The sequence below is a fragment of the Fringilla coelebs genome (assembly GCF_963513975.1).
Source record: "Fringilla coelebs genome assembly, chromosome: 5".
Lineage (NCBI taxonomy): Eukaryota > Metazoa > Chordata > Aves > Passeriformes > Fringillidae > Fringilla > Fringilla coelebs.
The window spans coordinates 72367156-72393062 of NC_140033.1; the positions used below are offsets into that span (position 1 = coordinate 72367156).

Genomic DNA, 25907 nt, shown 5'->3' on the forward strand with positions numbered 1-25907 from the left:
GAAGCTGGGCTTTGTTAAATAAATGTAGCTTGGCTGTGTTACCACTGGAGACCTCCTGCTGAACTGATCATCTCAGAAGCTGCACCTTACTCAAAAGTTGGACCTTCCTGCCAGTGGTACCATGTATGCAAACAGCAGACAGTTGTATTGCATAAATCAAAATGGAAAATTTTGTCTTTGCTTTCTTGCCCTAGTTTTTGTTAATAGGGCAGTAGAGGAAAAAAAATAATAAGGGCCACAAATCGCTTTATCTCAAAAGGTAAACCTGTAGAAGATTTTGAGTAATTTTCTCTACTTACTGTTTTCTTTTCTTTCTGTCTTTTCACAGAAACAAAATTCTGTGCAGAGATGATCCATTTGATCAGAGAAAATAATCTTTAGCAAAAGAGAAAAATAACGAACAAATTTAAGCCAGATCTCTATCAGTAATTCACAGGAAGATGTGGAAAATTTTGGCTCTATTTTTTTTTCCAGTCTTTTCCAGCCTCCTACGCGTCTGGGTTGTAGGTGGGGTCAAGTTGGGAAGTGTTAAAAATCAGAGAAGAACAGTTAGTGATATGTTTAAAGTTTATCTGAAAGTAAGAAAAGCCACTTAGAAGACTTTCTTAGCAAGTGAACTTTGCTGATAATTCAAGAGGCCCAGGTGACGGAGGGATGTCTGCAGGTTGAAGGGGTTCCCTGAACTTGGGGGATTTAAAGGTTATTCCCGTCACCGGCGGCACAGAGCGCTCACCATGACTGGCAACTTGAGGGAGCACGCAGTTTTTACTCCATTGACTCTTGGCTACCGTTTTGTTCGTGCTCTGCTCTGTATTCTTGACAGCAAATTGATTTAACTTGCAGCAGGAAAGAGTGTGCGAGTGAGCAAAGCCCGCAGGAGAGGGGGAGAGAAAGAAACGTGTGAATGTGAAATGTAGCGGGGAGCAAGGCGAGGATACTGAATGGCAACATTTAGGCATTGACTGTGACATTGTATTAACGTTTTTAATGGATGTATGTAATAAAGTGACATGTAAATGGAGCACAAGGGGAGATATGACACTATATCTGGAAAAGGATAAAACAGTCCGTGAATACTGGGCTATTATAGCAGTTTGCAAACCTTGGATAAACTCAGTCAGCGGTTGTATAATTGGTTATTCAATCCCAAGCCTTGTTCACAGCTCCAAGCCAGGAACAGTGGGACCTGTTGCCAATTTGAGTGAATGCAGAGCCTGTGCTCGGCCGGAGCCCCTGGCTGGAGCCAGCCCTTTTCCTGTGGGCTGCCTTCCACCGCGTCTGCCACTGGCGCGCCCACAGTGGCCCTTTTGTTGTCAGGGGCTGGCTGCTGCTCCCCTCCTTTGCAAAACGTCTCACAGCTACACAAATAGAAGAAAATGGGAAAAGGGACTTACTGTAGCTTTTCTCTCCCCGAGTTAGACGTGGGGGCTTTGGGAAGGAGGCAGAGTCCCGGCAGTAAGGGAAGCTGCAGCGCGCTGCGGCCGGGTGAGGAAAGCACCGTCGCCTGCCAGGGCATGGTGGGAGCTGTGGGCGAGCTTGTCCCTCCAGAACCGTGCCCCAAGCCCTGCTGAGCAGCCTGGGGAGCTCTCTTTGCACAAGGCATCCCTGCCTGCCCGCTGCAGTGGCCCCTTGGACGAGCAGGGCAGCTCCTGCAGGGACCCGCTCCGTAGGAAGCTCCCAAACGTCGATGGTGTTGCCGTGGGTTTGTTGGGGAACCACTGGTGTGGAGGTTGTCTCTCTCCAAATATGGAGGCAGCATCATATCAGCCAGCTGGAGATGAACAGAGAGAGTGTTTTAAGCACCCTGGTTCCCTCCACCCTCATCCCTGCACACACAACTTTCCAGTAAAAGCAAGGAGATATTTATGGAATGTCCTGACTCAGAGGCCAGCTGTTTCTCTTCTAGTAAAATGGTAGTTAGAAATAAATCAGAGGAAGGTTTGATTTTGGTTGATGAAATAATGAATATTCAGTAATATATATAGAAGATGAGCCTGTATGAGCTAATGGTCCCTTCTGGTTTGCAGCTTTTTGTGAATGAAGCGGCAGTGCTGTGAATCCACAGTTTTCTCTTCTCCCTCCTTTTTTCCCCACTTTTCTCTAGCTTTCAGTAGTGGGATCTTGCTCCCTCGCAAGCCTTTCAGTTTCTCAGTGTACCTGGTTTTACAGCAGTAGTTTTGTAGTGTCCTCGTTCCCTATATGGGGAAGGGAATTATTGACACAGTAGACTATGCACAGGCTTTTTAAGTTACAAAATTGAGGTAATGGTTAAAAATTATATGCCTCTAGATCACAAAGAGATGGGCTTGGGGGCTAATCTCTTTACTGTCCTGATTTACTCTAGTTCAGAGAAAATAACACAGAGTGCCCGGTGTAATGAAAGGCTGCAATTCAATCAAGAGCTTCTGCTGAGGTCATATAATTTAAATAGTTACAGCACCTCTTCACTGAGTTACAGCCTTGATAATTCAGTACTTTGTTGTTATTTATGAGGGTAACTTTTCAAAGCAATCTGCATATCTCCCGCTAAAACCTGCTTTGAAAATTTTATACCATGATGTCATTGAAAAAGAATTTTTTTCTCTTGGTAAGAAAAGGGAAAAAAAAAAAAAAAGACAAAACCCCACACCAGCAAAATGAGAGGGGAAAGGAATGCATTGTTTTAGAATAGAAAATTAATCACTTGGAAATGGACTGGTTATTGTGAAGCAAATGCAGAAAGAGTATTGAACTTGTGATACATGAGAAAAACTACAGAAACTCCTGCCAAGGCTCTTAATGGAAAATACACCACACGTTTCACTATAAACACAGCTCTGGGAGCAGGCAGTTCCAGCACAGGACAGAAAAGGCCATTGTGGAGATCCATTTTTTTGATAATCACAGTTAATGTCACCCAGCCCTCACTGAAGCATTGTGTGGAGCAGCAGGAACACGATGCAGTGGGGGCTGCTGGAAGCCTTTGGGTGTTTGGGGTGTTCAGGTGGAGCAGGTGCAGTAGTGCTGTGTGCTGGGGAGCCTGGGGTGGTTTGGTCAGCAGGAGGATGCTCTGAAGGGATGAGAAGCCTCTCCCCACTGACAGTGACAAATCCACTCAAAATACACCTCATTTTCTTAGCTCCTCCAGTATTGTCTGTGTTTTGCATCACAGTGCACCTGGCTGCAGGGGTAGGGGTCTCCCTGAGGGGCTGTCTCCAGGTCAGGGAGTTGGAGGGTCTGACTGGAGATCCCACATCTCCTGCAGAAGGGGGAGTGCTTGAGATGCATCCTTCATTTAATGGAGCTAAGAGACTGGGGGGGTTAAAGGAATTTGTGGTAGCCCCAAATGTAATTTAAATGGGATGGAGGAAACTTTTCGTGCCTTGATTTTTTTTTTTTTTCCTGAGTTAGAAATGTTCAAAGCAGTAATCACAGCTTTTATATGTTCTAAACTCTCACCAAAAAAGTATCTGTAATATGTATGGAAACAAGTGTTTCAATGAAAGTCAGGTCAGGGCTTTGCAGAAGCCTGTCTTTTGTGCAGAGCTCTCAAGAAATGTGTACCTGTGGCGATGTTTTTTTTGTTTTTTTTTATTTTTCCTCTGGCAAAAGGAGAGGGAAGAGGAATAAAAAGTACAACACACTGCCTACCAAGTAAACCACAAGTCACAGCTGAGCTGCACATCTCCAACCCTGAATACTTGGAAGGCAAATTAATTTTTCTCTGTTAATTGTTTTAGAGTGGAATTTCATTCAAAAGACTCACAGAGAATGGTAGAATTTCTGTAGTCAAATTTAGAGCCAACTGATAGCTTTCATCTAGCTGTAGTAGGAATTGGAGCGCTGGAAGCTGAGATTTTCATAAAGATCTGGAAAAAGTTTGCTTTGGGAATTGCTGCATTACATTTCTACATTTCCCTTTTCTGCCTGAGTTACAATGAGCTCGAGATTATTTTTTTTTTCTTAATTAAGAATCTGTTACTTGCATTAAGAAATTATGGGTAACTGAGATGTGTATTCCTGCCTTTTTTCCTATAAAAAAACCCCAGCTGTTTTGTGTTCTCCTTAATCCTTGAACCACATAATACACGATATCCTGCCTCTTCTGTTATTTATACAGCCAAAGCTGATGGTGTCACTTTTAACTCTGCCATCCTGCAAGGAAAGGTAGAACATGTTCTGGAGAGGTAGAGCACGTTCTGGAAAATGCATTTTATGTTCTATATTACGCCCCAGAATGTGACCTTTACTTTTTAAATTAGGCCATCCTTTCTGTCTTGATGCAGCCTGTGTTCAGGTAGCTGGAAAGTGCTGTCTGGTGTCCCAGGAGCCTCCATCTCCATCACCTGCTGTAACAGGGCCTGGAATGGGGCAGCTGCCCGAGACAGGTGTGCTCAGGGCAGGCTCTCAGGGCTCACCAGCAGTTTGCAGGAGTGTCCCTGCAGCACTGCCATTCCTTTGGCAGGAGGAGCTCCCTGGTTAGAGCAGGGCAGATGGGTGAAACCAGCCCTGAGGAATTCTTTCCCTCTGCTCTGCCCTGTCACCATCGTGGTTTACGTGGCATTTGACCACGTTCCTGTGACTCGTCCCCTGCCTGCCCACAAAGGACATTGAAAAATGCTGCTGAAGGGAGAGGGGGGACAGGGGAGGGCGTGATTGTCAGGGGTTTGCAGTGGCAGAGTCCTAAGGCTCTGCTGAAAGCTGCAGTCGTCGGGGTGGGTGTGTGATACAGGAATTTATTCCACTGGCTTTCAAGGTGGAATGGACTGCTTCCATTTATGCCATAGCATCCCCCCAGGATTAAGTCATTTGTTTCTCTGGCATTCTCTTAAAGCCTGGCCACAAAAGAGAACTTTCTGAACAATGGGCCTGTTCCCCTATTCAGCCTTTTCTGATCTATTAAATTCCCTGTTACTCCATTCTGCAATTACTGCACACCCCACCTTCCCAGGCACCCTGTTCTCAGGCAAGCTGGGAATTCAGCCTTGACATTTGCCCCGCTCCACAGGAGCCCCACATCCCTCTGCTTCCCTCCACCACTTGTGGTACTGACTCTGGTCCTTTTCTGGCACACTGACATGCACCTGGTACGGCTCTCCTTCGTATCTGCACACCAGAGGACATTTATATACATTTATTCAAAGGCTTCTCTATCTTACTCAGAGAGAGGTGGGTTTAAGAGAAACTATTTCAGTCTCAGCCCTAGGTTTATCTCAGCATTGAAAAAGAAAAGCTGAATTGCCTGTAGTTCTTTTTCCAAGCATCTCTTGCTAGATGTGAAATAAATCTCTGTGTAAACTGCATATTGGTGAGCATTGTGTCTGAAAAAAAGGTAGGTACCATACTGAGATATCAGTGTTAGTCACAGAATTAAATCACAAAAGAATTTATTCCATATAATGGTTTGATAATGGTATTACTATTCAGAGTCCATCAGCATTAGCTGTTTCATTGTTAAAATTGAGGTGCAGTTGATACTGGACTTGGATTGATTTTTCTCACAGCTGTACCAACAGTTACCTGAGTGATTTCCATGCAAACATGAAAGTTTAGCTGAGTTTCTTGGGGACTTGGAGGTGGTTTGAGTCAATGTTCAGAGTTACCCCACAAACAGAGCCAGAAATCCCAGCAGCAGAGCTGCACACATCCCTGCACAGATCTGCCCTGTGGGTTCTTTCATGGATTTTTTCTTTTTTTGTGGAATATGCTCTTTGTTTACAGGTTTGATCTTTCTTTGAAGGAGCTGCCATTCCTAAAAAGCACCCACTTTTACTGTCAGGTCTTGCAAGGTTGCATTCCTGAGTGGGACCAGCTCCTGGGGAAGGTTTGTCTGGCCAGATCTCAGGTTGTGCATTATTCTGTGTGTCCCTGAGTCAGCTGTACCCAGCCAGTGCTTGGGATCACCATCCTACACACAAGTTTGGGTTTGGCTGTTCTGTCAGGAGGTGCCTGTCCCACTGAGCATCTTGACTTTGAGGCCAGGTTCTTGGGAGAGGCACCTTGTTTTAACAGAGCTGTTTCAGAAGATGCCTTTTTCCTTTTGTGCCATGAAAGGTAGAAATAATCCAGGTGAGAACACAAATGCAGGGATCACTGGTACCAGGTTTGTCTGACAGAGCAAAGTGCAGCTTCTGCCCGTTCACAGCAGAACCCAGACATCTTTACCACCACTGCCAGGTGAGGAATGAGTGGGATCCTGAGCTGCAGGTGTTGCAGATGTGCTGTGTGGTCTGTTCTGAGTGGCTCTTTCTTCTTCTAAACCCACTTCAGTTTCCCTGATGTTACAGGGCTGCACAGTGAGTGCTCTGGAGCTGCAGGAGGAGCTGATTCCTCGTTGGAGATCAGGGAGCAGGCACTGGAGCAGGCCCTCGGATGGGCAGTGAGCAGGGATCCGTGAGGATGGGCACACCTGCTCCTCGTGTGTGTTTAATGGAACACATCAGTGGCACAGACAGGTCTGCTGGATGAAGAGGGAGGAGGCTGATGCTAGGTGGCCATTGGTGAGGCTGGCAGTGCAGGAGTGAGAGAATTGCTTCTTGTTTCAGACTTCATCAGAGGAAATGCTGACATTCCCTTGTCTGTCTGTGTTCTTTTATCAGGGGGGATGTAGGGCCTCTTGGTTGTGCTCATTGTGCAAAGAGCTGCCCAGGGAATGACCCTAGCTCTGGGGAAGGGGCTCTGTTCCTGCCCTGCATTCACCTTCCTGCTCCTTGGTGATTCCTGAAGCCATCCTAAATGCAGATGAACCTTCTTGTGGATCTGGACAATCCACAGAGGAAATTTTATCATCCTAAGGTGAATGAAGGAAATTTTATAAAGCAGTCTGAAGAAGTTCTGCTGCAGGGTATGAGTGAGATTCCTCTGATAAAAAAGATACTTTCTCTTTGGCATGCTGGCAGTGATTTGAAGGCGTAGTTGATGCTTCAGTCTAAATCCTGTTGTGTTTTCTGCTGAGTTTCCCAGCTGTTTCACTTTCTGTGTGCTGGCTGAGGGTGGCTCCACGTTGGGGACAGTTCCCAGTAGCCAGGGAGTGGCTGCAGAGTTGCCCTGGCTCTCCTCTCCTTCAGTGCACTGTGTGATAAAGTACATTTTGGATTTGACAGACGAGGCCCCTTTCTTAGTCTTGCTCTTTCCTTGTTCTCAGCATTGTTTTCTTCATCTCCCTTCTCTTTTTTCCTCTTTGACTTTTCTGCTTTTACTTTCTGACTTTCCTTTCCCCTTGTCTAGAACTATTATGTTAAAGAGCTGTGCATAATAGACTTTCTCTGATTTCTCTTTGGGTATTTAGGGATTACCTGTCACAGCTGCTACATGGCTGAACCACCCGTGTATCTGGATGTTATTCCCTAACTCAGAAAGAAAAATGCTTGATCAAAAGGAAACCCAGTGTATTTCCTCACCATATTTATGCTGAAAATAACAGAGTCCAAAAAATCCGTGAATGGAGACAAGTGAGAACAAACAGAGCAAGTTGTCAAGGCAGATGGAATGCTGTACTTGAGTGGAGAAACCTGTGTGCAAGTCCTGGGAGATTATTTTAGGCAAGTCCAAGGATGGCATTAGCCTTAATAATTTCTACCTAATTTGACATAATGATTTCATGCAAGTATCATTTACACCACAGCTAGTAGTGTGATTTGCTCTGAAACTACCTGCACTTCAGAAGCTTTGATTTATAGTGTACTTTTTTAATGTTATTAATAATATTGTTGTCCCTGGCATCTGGCAGTGGATGGTTGAGATTTTGTGGTCACATATGTTGTGCAAGAGGCATTCAGGATGTGGAGTTGTTTAGCATCAGGCGTATGTGCTTTAATTCTCACTTCCAGGGGTAAAACAGTCTGTCATGCTTTGAAGAAGAATAGAAATCTGGGCCTAATGTCTGGGGGTTTTGTTGTTTCAGGGGGATATGCTTTCCAGTTTTCTGTTTTCAATTTTTAAAATTCTTTCAATGGTTTTATTAACATCCCAAATGAGTGTTTCCTAGTTCTTTCAATGTTACATTAAGTTCAAATTACGATAGTCCACATTTTGTCTGGGAAGTACATCCACAGCCTGATGTCTGTGTCCCTTTTGCTACACAGTCGTGTCAGTTTATAATTGAAATAAACAGCTCCAGATGATCAAAGATGTACACACTGTTACCTCAGTCTGATAGATAACACATGACTCTAACCCAGCCACTTCACAGTGTGTCAATACTTCGATGGGTTTTAGCTTTACACTTTCAACTTTCTGGTGTATTTGTGCTTCCAGGTCACCTGCTGGTTTACTGTTTTCGTTTGGACATGGAATTGCCTGATTTTCCTTCAGATTTACCTGATTTGCCAGGACAGTGACAGCACAGGGCTTGCATTTGATATGGTTTATCTGTTGCATACCATTTATTAACTGAGTAACCTCGTATGTGAATCAGAAGTATATTAGGATCAGAAAACATCTTGGCACAATTGTTTCTGCTGGCAGCAACACTTCTGAGTGCATTGTTTAAATGGGTGCAGTCATTTTCATTTAAGGGAAAATTAACTTTTCTTCCACCTGCCATTGTTCTCTGGAGAGGATTATGATGCAGTCAGCAAAATGCTAAGGAGGGAAAAGAAAAATTGCATCAACCTCAAGAGAGGGGATGTTCCATTTATCTGCTAATCTTGTAATTATCCCGAGAAAAAGCCCCAAATTCAGGGTGAGAGCCCCTCAGACCCGCAGCTCCCCGTGCTGTCGGTGTCGCTCCTGGCAGAGTGAGTGATGGCTGGGTGCAGCCCTGCCCAGCTCTGCGGGCTGACACCATCAATTATCCCGAGCCAAATGGACAGCCTTCATTAGCTGTGCACTTTGCGGCGAGAGCGGGAGCGCAGCGCTCGCCCGCTGTATTAAAAGTTAAAAAGCTCCTTGCTGGCACGGAAAGGGGAGGCTGGAGGAGGTACAATGGGGGACAGTGCCACAGAGCTAATAAATAAAAATAATAACTATTACCATTGCTTGAGTGACCCTGGGAGAAGAGCACTACTGAGCCATTTGTTGTTCCCTTTCACTTGTCAACAGCAGTGGCTTAAAAGCCTTCGCCATTGTTCAGGGCCTAATAGCACCTGTTGGGAAGATAGGAAGACAGCTGTCAAAAAAAAAAAAAAAAAGGAAAAACAGGGTGGGGGAGGAGGGTGGGAGCTGGTGATGATGCCAGTGAGCAGCACAGCTGCAGCAGGATATTTCCTGCTCCCGGTGGGAAGCAGCTCTGCCCCTGGCTGCTCCCTGGGGTGGGCACAGGGGTGCCCGGTGGGAGCTGGTGGCTCTGTGCCCCAAAGCAGGGAGAGCTCTCCCAGAATAACCCCAAACCCCCAATGGTGCAGCTCCCTGAGGAGGCTGCTTGTTTTGCTCACCTTTTCCCCTTGTTTCTCTGCGTTGCCCTGGGGCATTGCCAGATCAGACTCTTGGTCAGGACACCCCGGGAAGGGCCAGGAGCCCCGGGCACCAGCAGTGCCCTGGGCAGCCCTTCCTCCCTGAAAGAGCCAGAGCTGCTGGCAAGGGACAGCTGTGGCCAGGGCTGAAAGATGGGCTCTTTAGAAAATTGTTTCCTCAGCTTCATCACACCTAATCCTCGTGTTTTTCATTTGGAGGAAAATTACCAGCACTTCAGGACTCAATTTTTTCCCCATTTTTAAGTAAGTTGCTCTGAGATTTTCAGGTGAGAACGCTGTGGTCGCTGTGTGTGAAGGGTTACATTGCTGCTGTTGAATTTAGGATTTCAGAAGTGGAGTGGTTGAGCTTTGCAAGGATTTCCCTGGAATTCTAGCCAAACACTGTAGCTCTCAATTTGTTTTATGGTTATTTAGATTACATACTTCTGGGGGCTCTTGCTGCTTTGTTTTAGGGTTTGTTTGAGAATGCATTTAATTACTTTAAAAGTAACAGATCAGCATAAAGATCTTTTTGGTCAAAGGGTAAACCGTGGAATCTCCCTAGAACATCCTTCATGGTGTGTCAATACCTGTAAAAAAGCTGGTGCACGGTCATCTTTTTGAATGCCTTTTTTAAATCCCTCTTACTTATCAAGGATGTGCTGAAGATGTGAAAAATTAGCAGACCAAAACCGTGGCCCTCTGTTAATATTAACAAGATATTATGGCCCTTTAATTAGAGACTGGCTCAGTTGGTGGCACTAATACAGAAATGTATCTCAGGGGAATATGTATTCTGGTGGAGTATCTCTGTCCAACTGAGACAGAAAAACAAAGCTGAAGTGAAATTTAATGTTATTTAATTATAGATGTCTTTGTTTTTATGCTGTTACTCTTGAAATAGTCTCTGGAAATATTAAAATATCTTTGTGGTTTCAGGATTTCAGTGAAGCTCAGAATACTACCTCCTTCTGCCATCTGACACACTTTTATTGCTGGGTGGACCACTCCTGAGAAAATCAATTCCTTCTTTCATTTAGAGATGCCAGGAATTAAAGGGGCATTAGAAAGCTGAAGAACACAGAATAAGACAGAATTCTTCTTTTTTCATGCATAGGAGGGGTTTTCTTTAATTTCACTGTTGCCCTTCTTTTCATAAGGATTCCTACTGGTGGAGCTTCAATTAAAAAGGAAGGGGTTGCTGCTCAAGTGTTTGAAAGTGAGTTACTCTGTTTCATGTATTTATTTTTTGTACATCAGGAAAGAACTGGGCACATTTTAAAATTTCACTTTTGTTTTATTTAAAGTTTGATAAGGTTCAAAAACTTCCTTCAATCTGGCATGTTAATTTAATTAGGGGTGAAGAAGATAGTGCTAATAGGGAGCTGGAATCATCCTGAATAACGTGTGTGCAGAAAATGATGTTCCAGCCAGGCTGTGCCAGTGGAATGCCTCGTTTGGCAGAATGTGCTCTTTGGGCCTGGGTCTCCGAAGGCAGCCAGACCCTAATCCTTTCCAGAATGGGATTTGTGCTCCTGAGTGCCTTTGGGGACCCAAAGCACCCAACCCCAGCGGATTTCAGTGACAGAAGATGAGCTGTGCTTGGTGTGAGATCCTGTGCTGTTCCCAGAGCCCTTCTTGGGGGACACCATTGCTCCTCCAAAGCCTTGAGAGGCTGCCCTGGAGCAGAGGCTGGGCAGAGTTCCAGAACAAAGCAGGGATTTATCCAAAGGATCTCCTCCATGGACCCACCTGGGGCAGCACCAGAGCCCAGCCAGGGCTGCACCCAAGATGACCCAAAATGGCCCCAAAATGCCTGGCCGGGCACGGGGTCTCTCCCTGGGATCAGCTCTGCTCCATTTGCACCTTGCAGTTCATTGTCCCATCCCAGCTTCAGCCCCTGCAGTCCCACCCTGCTTGTTTTTCTCTCTGCAGCCCACGGGGTTTGTGCTCCTGGCTGAGATTTGGGTCATTTGTCCTTGGTGCCCAGCTGGAGCAGGAATTGTTTTGTCTCCCTGCTCTGTGCACAGAGCTCACCATGCCCTGATGTGGAGCTCAGACCCACACACTAAAGCAGCACAGAGTGTGAAAATATAAAAGCCAAACCAAGGTATCACTGCTGTGGAAATGGGAAGGGCAGGTTGCATCTGAGCCAGCCACATCCTACTGTGCATTTTCAGGACAGATATTTCAATGCAGGGTAACTGAGCAGTGGCTACAGACTGCACTGTTCTGGGGCTGTTTCAGAATAGCCTGGGGCTGTCCTGCCCCAGCTCCATGCAAATCTGAGGCAGCCAGCAGTGCCTCCAGGCTTGGTGTGGAAGGGCAGGTTGATGGAGGTGTGAGTGGAGCACACCCCTGCTGTGCAGGACAGGTGAGCAGCATTGAAGGGAACGAGCCCTGGAGTGCCCAGGGGCACTGACCAACCCCAGAGGGCACAGAGGGCACACAGGTGCACTGCATCAGCACCAGCACATAAAAGGCTGGGCTGGGGGACAAGGAGGGCAGATGCTGCAGCCTGCTGGAGTGGAATGGAGTTACTGTGTGTGGGCAGGAGCCTGAAGCCTTCTGGAGAGGTTTGGTGTTACTGGGTTTGGGGTGAAGCCCTCTGATGAGGTTTGGTGTCACTGGGTTTGGGGTGAAGCTTTCTGGTATTGTGTGGGGACACTCTGTGTGTCGTGGCCATCTCAGCTGCACAATATGCTGTGACAATAATTAGCTCACCAACAGGTAGTTCAGTGTATCTGAAGGCTATTCTCACTTTTCCTTCCTAAGAAACATCCCTGTAGTTCTAGGTAACTTTCTTGTGTGACTGGCAGTAGGCACTGGTGAGCAGTTGTGAAAGTAATGGCTTTGTATATTTGTGGGTAGAGTAGAATGGTGTGGTGGCATTCACAGATTATTGATTTGGATATTGAAATATTAAATAATTCATTTATGGAGCTATGGAACCTTTTCTGGCTATGTGAATTATTTTTAAAAAATACAAAAGGCAATGTTCTTTTACAAGAAATAACAAAATGTCTTATCATTCATACAGCACGATGGGCATTGCAAAAGGAAGCAAACACCTTGAAAAAAGTGTTGTATTTTTGAGCAGACACGAAATGAGGCCCTGTGTGCAGCAAGAACGCAATGGTAACCTGGTGCCATTGTGCACCCCAGGTGACTGCAGTCATCTGTGGGTACAGAAGTTGATTTTGTGCTCTGAAGAGAAAAGCTCTGTGAGCTAACATGTGGCTGGGATGGGGCTGGGGGTTCCAGGAGCAGGAGGGCTGGTTATCCCTGCCAGAGAAGGGAGCTTTTAGTGGGCTTGGAAGCTGCCCATGGACATATGCAGCCCAGCTGTTTCCTGCGCAGTGGTTGTGATGGAGCGGTGCAGAATCACACTGAGACGTGCTCCCAGAGCACCACAGCTCCCTAAGACTGGAACTTGGGTGTTTGCTTCAGCCCTGGGGGTTTGTGCCTGAAGTCTAAAAAACATTTTGTGTATTAAAGAAAACCCCAAGCCCACAGAAGCCAACAGCACAGCACTTTCTGGCCAGTGAGAGAAGCCCCAGGTAGCGTTGTGCTCAGCACCACATCTTTGCTTCTCACGCCTGAGCAGCCATGTCCCACATTTGAGCAATATTTACATTTATAGAGGTGTTTCCTAGTGTCTGCTCCAAAAGTTTAAACTGCTTTTAGACTGGTGAAAAATTGCAGTGCTTCCTGGAAGGCAAGAGAAAAATGTATGTTTTGTGGTCTTTGATTTCCAAATTTAAATACATTCTGTGTTGTGCCTGCTCGTGATTCATAGTGTCTTGCCTAGCTGCAAGTAGTTCCCTACAAGCATGATTCTGTTGATGGAGAACCATATGTGGATGCAGATGCTGCATGTCTATGTAACCTGCTGATACCAACCCTTCCTTCATAATAGTTGCTTTATTTTCCTTGCTATGAAAATTGTTTCTGATTTTGTATAGGTAAGAGCTTCTTAATAAAAAATGGGGGCATAAACAGAGAAATTTCTTCTGTCGACGTGTTTCTGTGCTCTGTTAAAAGCAGAGTGGAAATCTGCCCTCAATGTTGTTTCCTGATTTAGGCCAGAGAGGGTTTGGTGTGGTGCCTGAGCAGAGGAGAGGATGCCATGGGGTGGCATGTTGGTAGGTGAGGGTTGCAGGAGCGCTGGGTGGAACTGTGACTGACAGGTGGAACGTATTTATCACCACAGCAGAGGAAAAAGTGAATAAAGGGTGCCAGCCCAGGGTTTGCCAGTGCTCTCTTAATACAAAGGGAGGTGCTTGCCAGAAGTGGGAGGTGTATCAGGCAATGCTGAAGTTCATTCATGATAATTTGTGCCAACCAAATACTCCTTCCTCTAGGAATAGCTCCTGTTGGCAGGGGATGTTTGGTGGTCTGGCTGGGCATTGAGCAACCCTTGGCTTCTCTCTGTTCTTGCTGCACTTTGTGTCATCATCCTTGCCCAGGCCAAACATCTTCTGTGGATATTCTCCGTTCAGTCAAAGAAAGAACAGAGACAATTTCTCCCAGGCTGAGCCTGAGAATCTTAGAGGAAACAGAATTAAGACAATTATTCTCTCTCTTTAGCCATTGTTTATAGCTAGGGTTCTCCAGAGTGTGCTGTTCATGGCTCACCAGTAATGTGGGAGGTTTTCACTTAGAGACCAATCAGGTCTCAGCTTAGGGAGTGAGATAGAAAGCTCACCACTTCCTGCTAATAAATCATTATTCTGTTTCACCTTCTGATAGCTGGAGTCATCCATTCCATCCCTGACTCAACAGTGTCCTTTCACTTTTTTCCAGGCAGTATCTCCCCCTCAGCCCTGGGCAGTGTCTGCTCACTGGTTACAGACAGGGAACCCTTTGGGCACATCCTCGGCCATCAGACACCCTGCAGGTGGGGGGCTCCAGCACTCGCCCTTCTCCTGACTCACACCAGCCTCCTGCCCTTCAATCACTGCTGTCTCTGTGACACCAGAGGTTTCTCTCCCATTCCTCCTTCAGGGAGGCTCTTTTGGACCTGCCTGGTGTGGAGAGCTCCTGTTCCTCCCCTTGTCTCAGCGCAGTTCTGGAACTGCCTGCCTTTCTCTGGAAGCAGGCAGCTGGAGGACACCAGAGTTTGCTTTCAGTCAATGACCAGCAGGAGCTGAGAGAGGCAATAGGGATTTGGCAGCGAGCACATTGTGAGCCTTTCTGAGTGGATTTCTAGGGCTGTGCCCCTGGAGCCTGGATTGCAGAGAGCTGCTGGAGAGGCTGGGCCCGGAGGGAATGCTGTGCTGGACTGGGTTTTGGAAGGCTCCAAGGCAGGCCCAGGTGTGCTGCCACTGAGCTGAGAGCAGGATTAGGTCCACTCCCAAAGGGGAGCTACAGTGCTCCAAAAAAATGAACTTCAGGAAGTAGATTTAATTCAGCAGAAGTCTAGCAGTGATAAAAATTGTGCTTCTCTCTTACTATGGCTCTGTAGCCTTGTCCTTTTCCTGGGAACAAACCACTCCTTTCCTAGTGTGAAAACTTCAGGGCTATTGAGCAAGTCAGTGAAGCTGTATTTCAGTATCAAATGCAGGAGTAGAGGGATGGTGACATGCTCGTTAGCATACCAAAAATCAGATTTAAAAGCCCCTTAGTGTTAATTTACTGGGATGATTTGCTTTCCAGTAGTGCAGGGGCAGTTCCAGGGATGCACAGGTACATCCCCACGTGCAGATCAGAGCAGTGAATGTGGGACTCAGCTCCAGGGAAGGGGGCTTCATTCCATGTGCCCAAGGCCTGTGTGAGAGGTGCTGCCTGCTGGCATCCAAAACTCACCGCTGAGGCTGAGGGAGGCTGGGTGCTGCTTGGAGCAGAGGAGGTGGCAGGGCTGGGGGCACCAGAGCTGCTGGCACAGGCTCTGGGGCACTCACCGGTGGGCAGGGGCACCAGAGCTGCTGGCACAATTCACCAGTGGGCACTCACCATATGCAGTGATGCAGACAAGCATATGTGAGCAACAGAGGCAGGGGGAAAGGAGGAAAACCCCAGGTGCTGTAAGTATCTCTAGAAAGAGCTAATGACTGATAAACGCCTTCAGTGGAGGCAGCAGAAATAATTGTTGTGGATTAATTTGCATCTCTCTTGATTCAGTTGGGTGTCTCTTGGCCCGTGTTTAGTTGATGATTCCCGTTCTTTCCATCTCAGTCCTTCTCTTTGGTGCCCTCTCCGTAATCCTCTTCTGCAGCAGCATGTAACACTCCTCTTGGTGTGTCTGGAACAAAGGTGTCAAACATCACCGAGTTACTGTTCACAAGCAGCCTGTGAACAAGTCTTGCAGATGAATTCATCCTGTGCTGTGACTTGGGGCTGGTTTACTGTGTGCCATAGGACCACTGCTGACAGGTACTGGGGAGGACTCTGCTCAGGTGGGGCTTGGAAGAAGCAAAGGGGCAATTCTGGGTTCTTCTCCAAGGGTGAAGTAGGAGGTGTGAATACTCAGAACACCACGTGCAGCTTTCTGGAAATACAGAGCACTGCAATACATAGCTGTCCTGATGCACATCCAGAATCCGTCACCATACAACTCAGATTTTGCTATCTCATAGAAAACATGATTTTGGGGAATCTCAGAGGAGAGGAACAGTTGGAGTAGGGATCAGGAGTAGCAGTTCCTGTGTGCAGGCCACCTTTCCCAGTTTCAAGCTGCACATCATATGTGCAAGCATTAGAAGTTTTACTGAGTTTCCAGTGAATCCAGAGAATGCCTGCCTTGCAAACAAGAGACAGTGCTTATTTCTTCTCTTAATTTGAGAGCATCATCTTCCCAATCAGATCTAAAAAAAGCTGAACAAAGGATGACTTTGTTTCTGTATAACTCATGGAACCTCTACTGTCGTAACATTTTAAACAGTTATTTTTATTTAAGATGTGTAAATTTCAAATCTTTTTTTAATGGGGTACATAAATGACATAATAAATGTTTCTTTCCAAGACATGGTGCATAAGGTATTTCACAAGCAGTTACTGAAATGTGATAGTGTAATAAATGGGCAGGAGACAATTCTCCTTTTGATGCCTTTATTAAAAGTGATCAGCTCAGGATAGGGGCATTCGGCAGGTCTGCAGCTCCTGTCGCTGTTTCCCGGGTGACTCAGAGGAGGAGGAATCGTGCAGCAGCTCTGTCCACTGAGGGGCAGAGCTGGGGGTCCCGTCCTCACAAGAGCGCTAGGGTATTACCCGTCTTTCCTGCCGGCCAGTCCCGGGGTCCTCACTCGAGCTGTGGTCTTCTTCAGCTAGGGTGAGGGGCGACCGAGGCTTCCAGCATCTCTGCAGGCTTGGGACTCTGATATCCTGACCCCGCTCTACTCTTAGTTGAGTTGGCTCGTTGTTTTGGGGGTTTATTAGACGAGTTTGGGGGTTTTCACCCCCCGTTGCACCTTGGGTCTAGGATTTATTTGCATATCTCTGGATATCCCCCTCCCATCCCTTTAGAGAAACAGCCCCAGACAAGGTGATACTGGTACAATACAGCGTTAACTACTACATTAGCATTTCAATCTACTAGCATTTAGAGGACAGTAGGTTACGCCCTGCAGCTGTCTCTGCTGGGAAGGGACTGGGGGTCAGTCTCTTCCCCCCCCTTGTCATCCCCGGAGTGCCCCGTCCCCCCCCCTTGGTACCCGTGCCCCATGGGGGGGGCAGCCCGCCGCTCCCGGGACGCTCCCGGGACGGGCCGGTTCCCACTGACACCACCCGCGGGGGCTGCCCCGGCCCCGCCGGGACCCGTGCTGGGGAGGGGCCACCTCCACTCGTCTCTTGCCCCGGCGGGACCGCGCCGAAGGTGGGGGGTTGGGCCCGCAGTCACTGAGAACAAGCAGCAAAAAAGTACATTGTTACAGAACATTCCAACAACTTGAAATTACAAACTTTCAATTGGGCTCCCACTTGGCAATTCTGGGTTCTAGTTGTAAGCATAGCAGCCTAAGAAAATGGATAACCTATTTCTTGTTTATAACAGACCCCCCTTTTTTACTTTGATCGAGCTTAAACTCAAGCTCGCATCAACTTACAGTCTCGGACTAATGAGCATCAAATTTTCTTTAATCTCTTCAGCAGTCTCATAATTTTGGTTACTTAAACTTGTTACTATTTTTAGCTTTTTTTGGAACTTAATGTTGGTTTTAACAGCAGATATCAATATTTTAATAAAGTATAAACATAGTGCAAAGAGCAATCCCTCAAATATACTAAAAGTGGGGGAAAGTTACTGTTTCTAAAAAAAACCTTTTTCTTTCTGCCAGATTTACCAAGCTTACTTTAGTAACCTTTTGTTTAAAACTCTTAACATTCTTCTTCTACAGGGCACTCTCCCCAGAGCTGCTGCCTAAAAGTGGCAATATTCCAGGCCATCCAATAACTTTTCTCTTCATTTTGACAAAAGACCAATTGGGAGAGGTTAACACACTCAGGGTAAAAGTTGGTTTGGGCTCTCGACAAGGAGCTTACTTCCTCCTCACAGAGGGGTTGGTAGCACTTACTGCATGGCTCTGCTGGGCTCCCCAGAGCACCACCAGCAATCCAAGCCATCATTACTACCCTTCCCAAGAGTCCGGTATGGGTCATCTCACACAGACTGCCCACCCAGCCTTGCCTCTTGGGGATTTTACTGGGAAGAAGTCTCCAAGCCCTGTGGAGTTCTTTTTACCCATTTCTGTTCAAGCCTCTCTTGGTCTATTCCCTACTAATTTGGTCCATCCTGGGGAGGGTACTCTGTGGAAGATCAACCCAGAGCCTTTGGTCTTAAGTTGGGGGAGCTTAACTACTTATTAACCGCTTTTAACTTTTTACAACAATTTGCTCAAACACAGAACCTTCCCACAATCTCTTTAAGATATGCTATGGTTCAATACTAATCAATTTCCTTATACAGTCCATTAGTCTCTTTTTATAACAGTATACTTGCAATATGGATGAATATTGTCCAGTGCCCAGAGGTGAGAATGGTGGACTCTGGCCCAATGCCAGAAGAAGCCAATGCTGTACTCACAGTCCAATGCTAGAAAGTGTACCAATGCTAGGGGGTGAGTGGCGTGGGTTCTGGCCCAATGCCAGAAGAAGCCAATGCTGTACCCGGTCTGATGCCAGAGGATGTACCAATGCCAGGGGGTGAAACTGGTGTGGGTTCTGGCCCAATGCCAGAAGAAGCCAATGCTGTACCCGGTCCAATGCCAGAGGATGTACCAATGCTAGGGGGTGAGTGGTGTGGGTTCTGGCCCAATGCCAGAAGAAGCCAATGCTGTACCCAGTCCGATGCCAGAGGATGTACCAATGCCAGGGGGTGAAACTGGTGTGGATCTGGTCCAATGCCAGGTGTACCAATGCCAGGGGGTGAGTGGTATGGGATCTGGTGATGTGGGTCAAAATCTTCTGGTCTGCACAGTCGAGGCTGCAATTAGGAGTACCTGAAAGGAGCTTATAAATATAGGCATTAATGATCTACTACTTTATGGTTTTATGGAAACTCCATCTCCTGGGCTAATGTTATGTAAAGTTGGTAATTTCCCTTTTTCCATAGCTTGTATGTTTTTTTCTGATCTACTTTTACATACTCTATATTTTGCAAGGAGCTGCATTTCTTGCATCTATTATCTTAACTCTTCTAGTACTTTTTTTTCCCTTTTTTTCCTTTGTATCTTAGTAAATGTTTTTCTTAATGATTTATCCGTTCTTATCTATTCACTTCTTGTTTCTGTTTCTCACTTTCACTTGTAGCTTAAATACTGCTTTTCTATACTACTTTTAATCTCCTTAGTCTACATTCACTCACATTTCTACATTCACTCATTGTTCTTTCACCATCACACATACCTTTCATACTCTCAAGACACCGAGTGGATCTTTCTCGGGGCCTCCTGGAAGGGCCCTGACTCTGCTTGCCTCTGGTGCCTGTTCACCTGTAAGGCTGTCTGCCTGTCACTCACTCTCCAGCCTCGGCTCTCCCACACGCTTAGGAAATGCCAGGCTGGTTTGCAGGTCACACACACTCCTCAGCTAAAGCCCCGCTTTCCTCCTTCAGCCCACACCTCAGGGTTTATCTCTGCAACATTTCTTTGGGATAACTTCCTTATCTGTACTACCATATTCCCTTCTCTTGTGACAATCCCTACCCCCAAATGAACTTGTAGATCTTTTCCTCACAAATTTTTCTAGATTCGGCAGATAAAATTTGCTTCACCCTGTCTTGAGTTACCAATTATTTTTAACATCTTCAACCACTGATGATCTAAATGGTTTCCCTTCAGCCCAACACTTCACAAAATTTTCTCTCAATTACCATACCTTCTGGTATTTTGTTGAGACAGGACTTACCTGCTCCTGCATCAACCAAAAAAAAATTTAAATTCCTCATTTAGGGGTCCCACTGTGAAGTTTACCAAGGGCTCCTCTAGATGTTGCATTGGGTCCCCTAAAGTATAGAGCCCTTGACACCCCCAATCGTTCTCCTTAGGAATCCTTGCCTCCTCCTGGTGGTGGAACTGCCCATTCTTTTGTTACTTTCAATCTTGGGATATACTTGCTTGCTCCCGCACTTTCCCTAGCTACCGCAACCATGATCTTAGCCTTGGCCTTTAGTTTTTCTTCTTCCCTCTTTAAATATACCTTTAGTGCTTCTCTCAGAAAGCAAACAGCTCCTACCACTCCTCTCATAGGAACTTCCCTGAGAGGAAAAAGTCTCTCTGCCTTAGAGGCTTTGGATTGTGTGCCATAGTATGGCCCATCTCTAGGCAAACTACTTATCTGAGAGACGTTGGTGTTACCTTGAATTTTCTCTAGGTCTGGAGATGTCTCTAGTGATAACTGTTTATCTGGTAACGAGCCCTTCGTGTCCCAACTAGGAGGAGGCAAAGGGACAGCAATAGGAGGGGGAGAAGAACCTACATGCATGTTAAGTGGGGGTAGCAAAAGGGTGGAGAGGACAGAAGGTGGGGAAGACACTTGTGGTGGTGCAGAAGCACCTGGAGGAGCCAAAGAGGATGGTAAGGGAGTGGTTACCAGTGGAGATACCGGGTCTGCTATAGAAGAAGAAGCTAATGTGCTAGGAGGAAGAGGGATTTGAGGAGTTGGTAATGGGGGGGCAGCTGGGGGAAAGACTGGACTTTCCATTTGAGATACCCGGGGAAGAGGATTATAAGGTGGAGGGGCACTGGGAGGCAAATAATTTAGGGGATCCCATCTCTTACCAATTCCAGTCTCCCCTCCCTCCTTCCCTTCTTTCTTCCTCTGCACCCTACAAATTTGCACACCTTCATCCCCAATGGCACTCTTCAGCCAGCAATCTGCATACAATAATTGCTCAGGATCGGTATCCTCCCGAGCTGTCAGATAGTGGTTTAGCTGCTGACACATCCACTTATCTCTCGTCCCACACCAAGGCCATCCTCCCTGCACCTCCAGCTCTGGCCAAACCTCTACACAGTAATGGATCATCTTAACTTTGTCTAATCCTTCCGTGGCCTCTATAGAATCCCATTTTTCCAACAGTTCTCCTAAGGGACTATGGGGAGGTATATTCCTTAATCTTTGTCCCGTCTTCTTACTATTACAACCTCCCATTTTTTCTCACTCACTTGTTTGAGGAGCTCTCTCCACCAAACTAGATTTGCCAGTCAGGTAACACCTGCTCAATATCTCTAATCTATTGGGACTTACAAACAAACCCCGATCGCTTTTCACCGGGATTGGCACACAACTTCCACTTAATTCCCCGGGGGCCCCCCCCCTTACACTCTTAAATCCTGTTCAAGGAACGTTCTCCAAACTAGATTTTGCCTGACCCCTCAGGACTTTGGCCTAAAACAACTGCCTGATCTCTTGACTGCCTCTCGTAGGTCTTAGGTCTATCAGGACTTTAAACCACGAAACCCCTTGTTCGTGGCCCCGACGCCTTCGTCAGGTAACACCTGCCCAGTGTCTCTAATCCACTGGACTTACAAACAAACCCGCGGTCGCCTTCGCCGGGATTTGCACACAACTCCTACTTAATTCCCTCCGGAAGCCCGGAGGTGGGGACCCCCCCTTTACACTCCTAAGAAAAATCCTATTTGAGGAACGTTCTCCAAACTAGATTTGCCTGACCCCTCAGGACTTTGGCCTAAAACAACTGCCTGATCTCTTGACTGCCTCTCGTAGGTCTTAGGTCTATCAGGACTTTAAACCACGAAACCCCTTGTTCGTGGCCCCGACGCCTTCGTCAGGTAACACCTGCCCAGTGTCTCTAATCCACTGGGACTTACAAACAAACCCACGGTCGCCTTCGCCTGGATTTGCGCCTGACTCCCTTTGTCAGGACTTGATGTGCCTGCAGGACTTGTGACACTGCTCGAATCCCTTATCGAGCCTTACAACTTGCCTGACTTCCCTTTGTCAGGACTCTCAGGATGCATCCAACTCCCAAACCAATTACCTCCACACGCCTTGGAGGCGGGGACCCCCCCTTTACACTGCTCGAATTCCCTATCGAGCCTCACTGGCCTGACTCTTGGTCAGAATGCGTGCAACTCCTACCCAATTACCTCCACACGCCTTGGAGGCGGGGGTCCCCCCCCTTTAAACTGCTCGAATTCCCTATCGAGTCTCACTGGCCTGACTCTCTCGGTCAGGATGCGTGCCACTCACACCTTGGAGGTGGGGCCTTTCTATCCCCCCCCCCAGGAGGCGACTCACTCACTCCAATTTCATTCACTTCCCTCCGGTCCCGACCGGGTCCCTCGCGGGATGCCGGAAATGCGGTACTAGGAGGTCCCACTCGCTTCGAGAGACTGTGCTGCCAGCCCTCGTCTCATTCACACATCACTCGCTCGCCTCCCACTCCCGCCGCCGGATGTTTCTCACCAATCCGGCGCTCCTCTGCGTCACTGGTCCTGAGCCGATCTTCTCTGGTCCTGATAGCCAGCTGTCCCGGAGGTCCTAGGGTGGGTGGCCGGCCCGATTCCTGGTGTCCTCTGTGGGCGTGGCTATCCCGGACGAGCCCCCAAGCTGTAATAAATGGGCAGGAGACAATTCTCCTTTTGATGCCTTTATTAAAAGTGATCAGCTCAGGATAGGGGCATTCGGCAGGTCTGCAGCTCCTGTCGCTGTTTCCCGGGTGACTCAGAGGAGGAGGAATCGTGCAGCAGCTCTGTCCACTGAGGGGCAGAGCTGGGGGTCCCGTCCTCACAAGAGCGCTAGGGTATTACCCGTCTTTCCTGCCGGCCAGTCCCGGGGTCCTCACTCGAGCTGTGGTCTTCTTCAGCTAGGGTGAGGGGCGACCGAGGCTTCCAGCATCTCTGCAGGCTTGGGACTCTGATATCCTGACCCCGCTCTACTCTTAGTTGAGTTGGCTCGTTGTTTTGGGGGTTTATTAGACGAGTTTGGGGGTTTTCACCCCCCGTTGCACCTTGGGTCTAGGATTTATTTGCATATCTCTGGATATCCCCCTCCCATCCCTTTAGAGAAACAGCCCCAGACAAGGTGATACTGGTACAATACAGCGTTAACTACTACATTAGCATTTCAATCTACTAGCATTTAGAGGACAGTAGGTTACGCCCTGCAGCTGTCTCTGCTGGGAAGGGACTGGGGGTCAGTCTCTTCCCCCCCCTTGTCATCCCCGGAGTGCCCCGTCCCCCCCCCTTGGTACCCGTGCCCCATGGCGGGGGCAGCCCGCCGCTCCCGGGACGCTCCCGGGACGGGCCGGTTCCCACTGACACCACCCGCGGGGGCTGCCCCGGCCCCGCCGGGACCCGTGCTGGGGAGGGGCCACCTCCACTCGTCTCTTGCCCCGGCGGGACCGCGCCGAAGGTGGGGGGTTGGGCCCGCAGTCACTGAGAACAAGCAGCAAAAAAGTACATTGTTACAGAACATTCCAACAACTTGAAATTACAAACTTTCAATTGGGCTCCCACTTGGCAATTCTGGGTTCTAGTTGTAAGCATAGCAGCCTAAGAAAATGGATAACCTATTTCTTGTTTATAACAATAGGCTGAGTATATGAATAGTACATTTTATGTAAGTACAAGATGTGAACATGGTATATAATAGAATTAAACAAGCTGTAATCTAATCTAGGTCTTTGGCTCCGTAAAGCTATGGGGTGGGGAAGCTATTGTCTCTTGGAATTAAAGTTCTTTTTAAGTATTAGCAGAAGGATGATTATTTGCTGATTCTGTGTCAAAATTGTGTTGAAGTGTCTTATGTAAAAATGGCAGTTCAGATCAAGAGAGGTTTGAGACTAAGTTAGGACATCAATTTAATATGATTGCTTGGGGGTTTTTAAAGGAAAAAAATTCTATGTAATATTATTTTGAATAGTTAGCATACAGTATTTCAACAGGGGAAGCACTGATTAGATCACCACAATCTATTTTATGCCATCAGGATTGCTGAGGGGGCTTATAATTGTGTTAAATTTTCATATTACTCATATTCACACATTAATGAACAGATGCATTGTTACTATTGGGATTTTGCCATTTGGCCTTTCACATCTCTAATCGTGATTTCCTACTGCGATCTTTACCGTTCTCGCAGAAATTCAGTCACTGATACATGACCGTCCACGGCGTTCATTACTCCCCCCTTATCCGTGCGCGCGTCGCTCGCCGTGCTGGGCTGGAACGGGAGCCCTGCGGCGGGGCAGAGCTCCGAGTGCCCGGGGACTGACACCGGCACCGGCACCGGCACCGGCCCGGCCGCTCCCCGAGCCCCGCGGGGGCAGCGACTGGGGCGGGCAGCGCTTCGGGCAGCCGGGGATGCCGGCATACTGGGGTTCGGGCAGCCGGGGATGCCGGCACTCTGGGGTTCGGGCAGCCGGGGATGCCGGCACACTGGGGTTCGGGCAGCCGGGGATGCCGGCACTCTGGGGTTCGGGCAGCCTGGGATGCCGGCACACTGGGCTTCGGGCAAGGAAAGATGCCTGCAGGCGGGGATGCCGGCAAACCGGGATTCAGGCAAACGGGTTCTGGCAAGGAGGGATGCCGGCAAACTGGGATTCAGGCAAACAGGGGTTCGGGCAAGGAGGGATGCCGGCAAACAGGGGTTCGGGCAAGCAGGGATGCCGGCAGGCAGGGCAGCGCAGCGGGGCTCTGGCAGCCGCGGCTCCTGAGCGGCTCCTGTAGCTTTAAGGCAGCAAGTTAGGCAGGAGACTTGTGCTTCTTCACGAGCGTACCACGGCGAGTGTTTTGTCCAGCCGCGGGGGAAAAGCTTTGTCGCGGACTTTGCTGACAATGGACTTAAAAGTAAGGCGGGCTGCTTCTGGTGCCTGGAGGCTCCGGAGCCCATTGTCAGCTCACAATGGATCCCCGTTGCCGCATTCCTGCTTTGCAAAGGTTTGTTGGCTTTTAACGACTGACGGCTCTCCGCCTCAAATGCCGCGTTCGCTCCGGCCTGTTTACACGCCGTGCCGGAGCTTTCAGAAAAGCACGGAGCAATAATAATTAAAAAAATATATATATTAAAAAAAGAAACGAGGGAAAGGGGCAGTGTGTGTCTGACCTATTCACGCTGTGGGAAATGCTTTCCATCGTGGCTGCTCCGAGGGGACGGACGAAGTTCGGCAGCGGCCGGAGCCCGGCGGCGCCCCCGGCTCAGCGGCCGCGCTCGGAGCGCGCTCCGCCGGCAGCCCCGGGGCTCCGTGGGGTTAGAGACCCTTGAGGGGTCCCGGCGGAGAAACGTCCCTGGGGCGGCCGGGGATCAGCCCGGGAGCGGCCGGGGGCGCAGGAGGAGCTCGGGCCGCTGCCAGGTGCGCAAACCCGGAGCGGACCCAGCCCCTGCTGTGCTCTCGGTGCCATCCGGAGGTTGTCGCCGCTCTCCGGGCAGACGCGGGGCTGCCCCCGGCTGTCTGTCTGTCCCTCTGGCTGCGTGCGCACAGCCCGACTGATGAGAGGTGCGGGAGGGCATCCCTGGCACGGTGTTTCCCTGGGCACCGGGCTCCCCCCGCGGCGCAGAGCCGCCCCGAGGAGCCGCCGAGCTCCGAGCTGGGGACGGGAGGCGCAATTAGCCAAACGAGATAATGAAGGCTGCTCGGAATGGTTTTTACTGTGGGGAAAGTTAACCAGTTGCTAATAATTGTACGGTCTCTAGGCCAGACGGTCCCTTTGATAAGTTAACGTGTACTCCCTTTATGCTCCTGGTGGGGGGTAAACAAATGCCTGAACAAATACAAATACACATAAACACCAATGCGGAGAATAGCAGTATATGTCTTAGATCCAGATAATAAGTGTGGGTATTGTTATTTAGATGGCACATACTGGGACACTTATCTTTTAGTACACTCCATTTTCTAACTGAATGCAGTGCTAATCGTGGGATTGAAAGCTATTGTAATTGTGTACCCATCTAAATGCTGACAAGAATATACAATTACATTGTTTGGAATTGAGTTTAATGTTCTCTGAATTTTATTAGCATTTATATTTACTTATGCATTAAAATTCTACACAAAAAGAGGTCAGAACACAAGAGTTGCAGACATAAATATCAGACCCATCCACACCCTCGCTGCATTTTTCCTGAAAATACTGA

General features: G+C 48.0%; 2 protein-coding genes across 6 annotated transcripts in view; one reads left to right on the plus strand and one right to left on the minus strand.

Annotated features, from left to right (window-relative positions):
* SOX5 (SRY-box transcription factor 5) overlaps window positions 1-25907 on the plus strand; it is a gene marked incomplete at its 5' end in the record, with an annotated part of 282823 nt that overhangs the window by 106858 nt on the left and 150058 nt on the right. The window lies entirely within an intron of this gene.
* On the minus strand, window positions 23449-25139 carry LOC311154229 (uncharacterized protein). Its single transcript, XM_084206508.1, has 2 exons — window positions 24876-25139; window positions 23449-24789 (listed from the first exon to the last, which is right to left on the minus strand). The coding sequence occupies exons 1-2, from the start codon at window positions 24902-24904 to the stop codon at window positions 23898-23900; spliced, it is 921 nt and encodes a 306-aa protein (XP_084062634.1). The 5' UTR covers window positions 24905-25139; the 3' UTR covers window positions 23449-23897.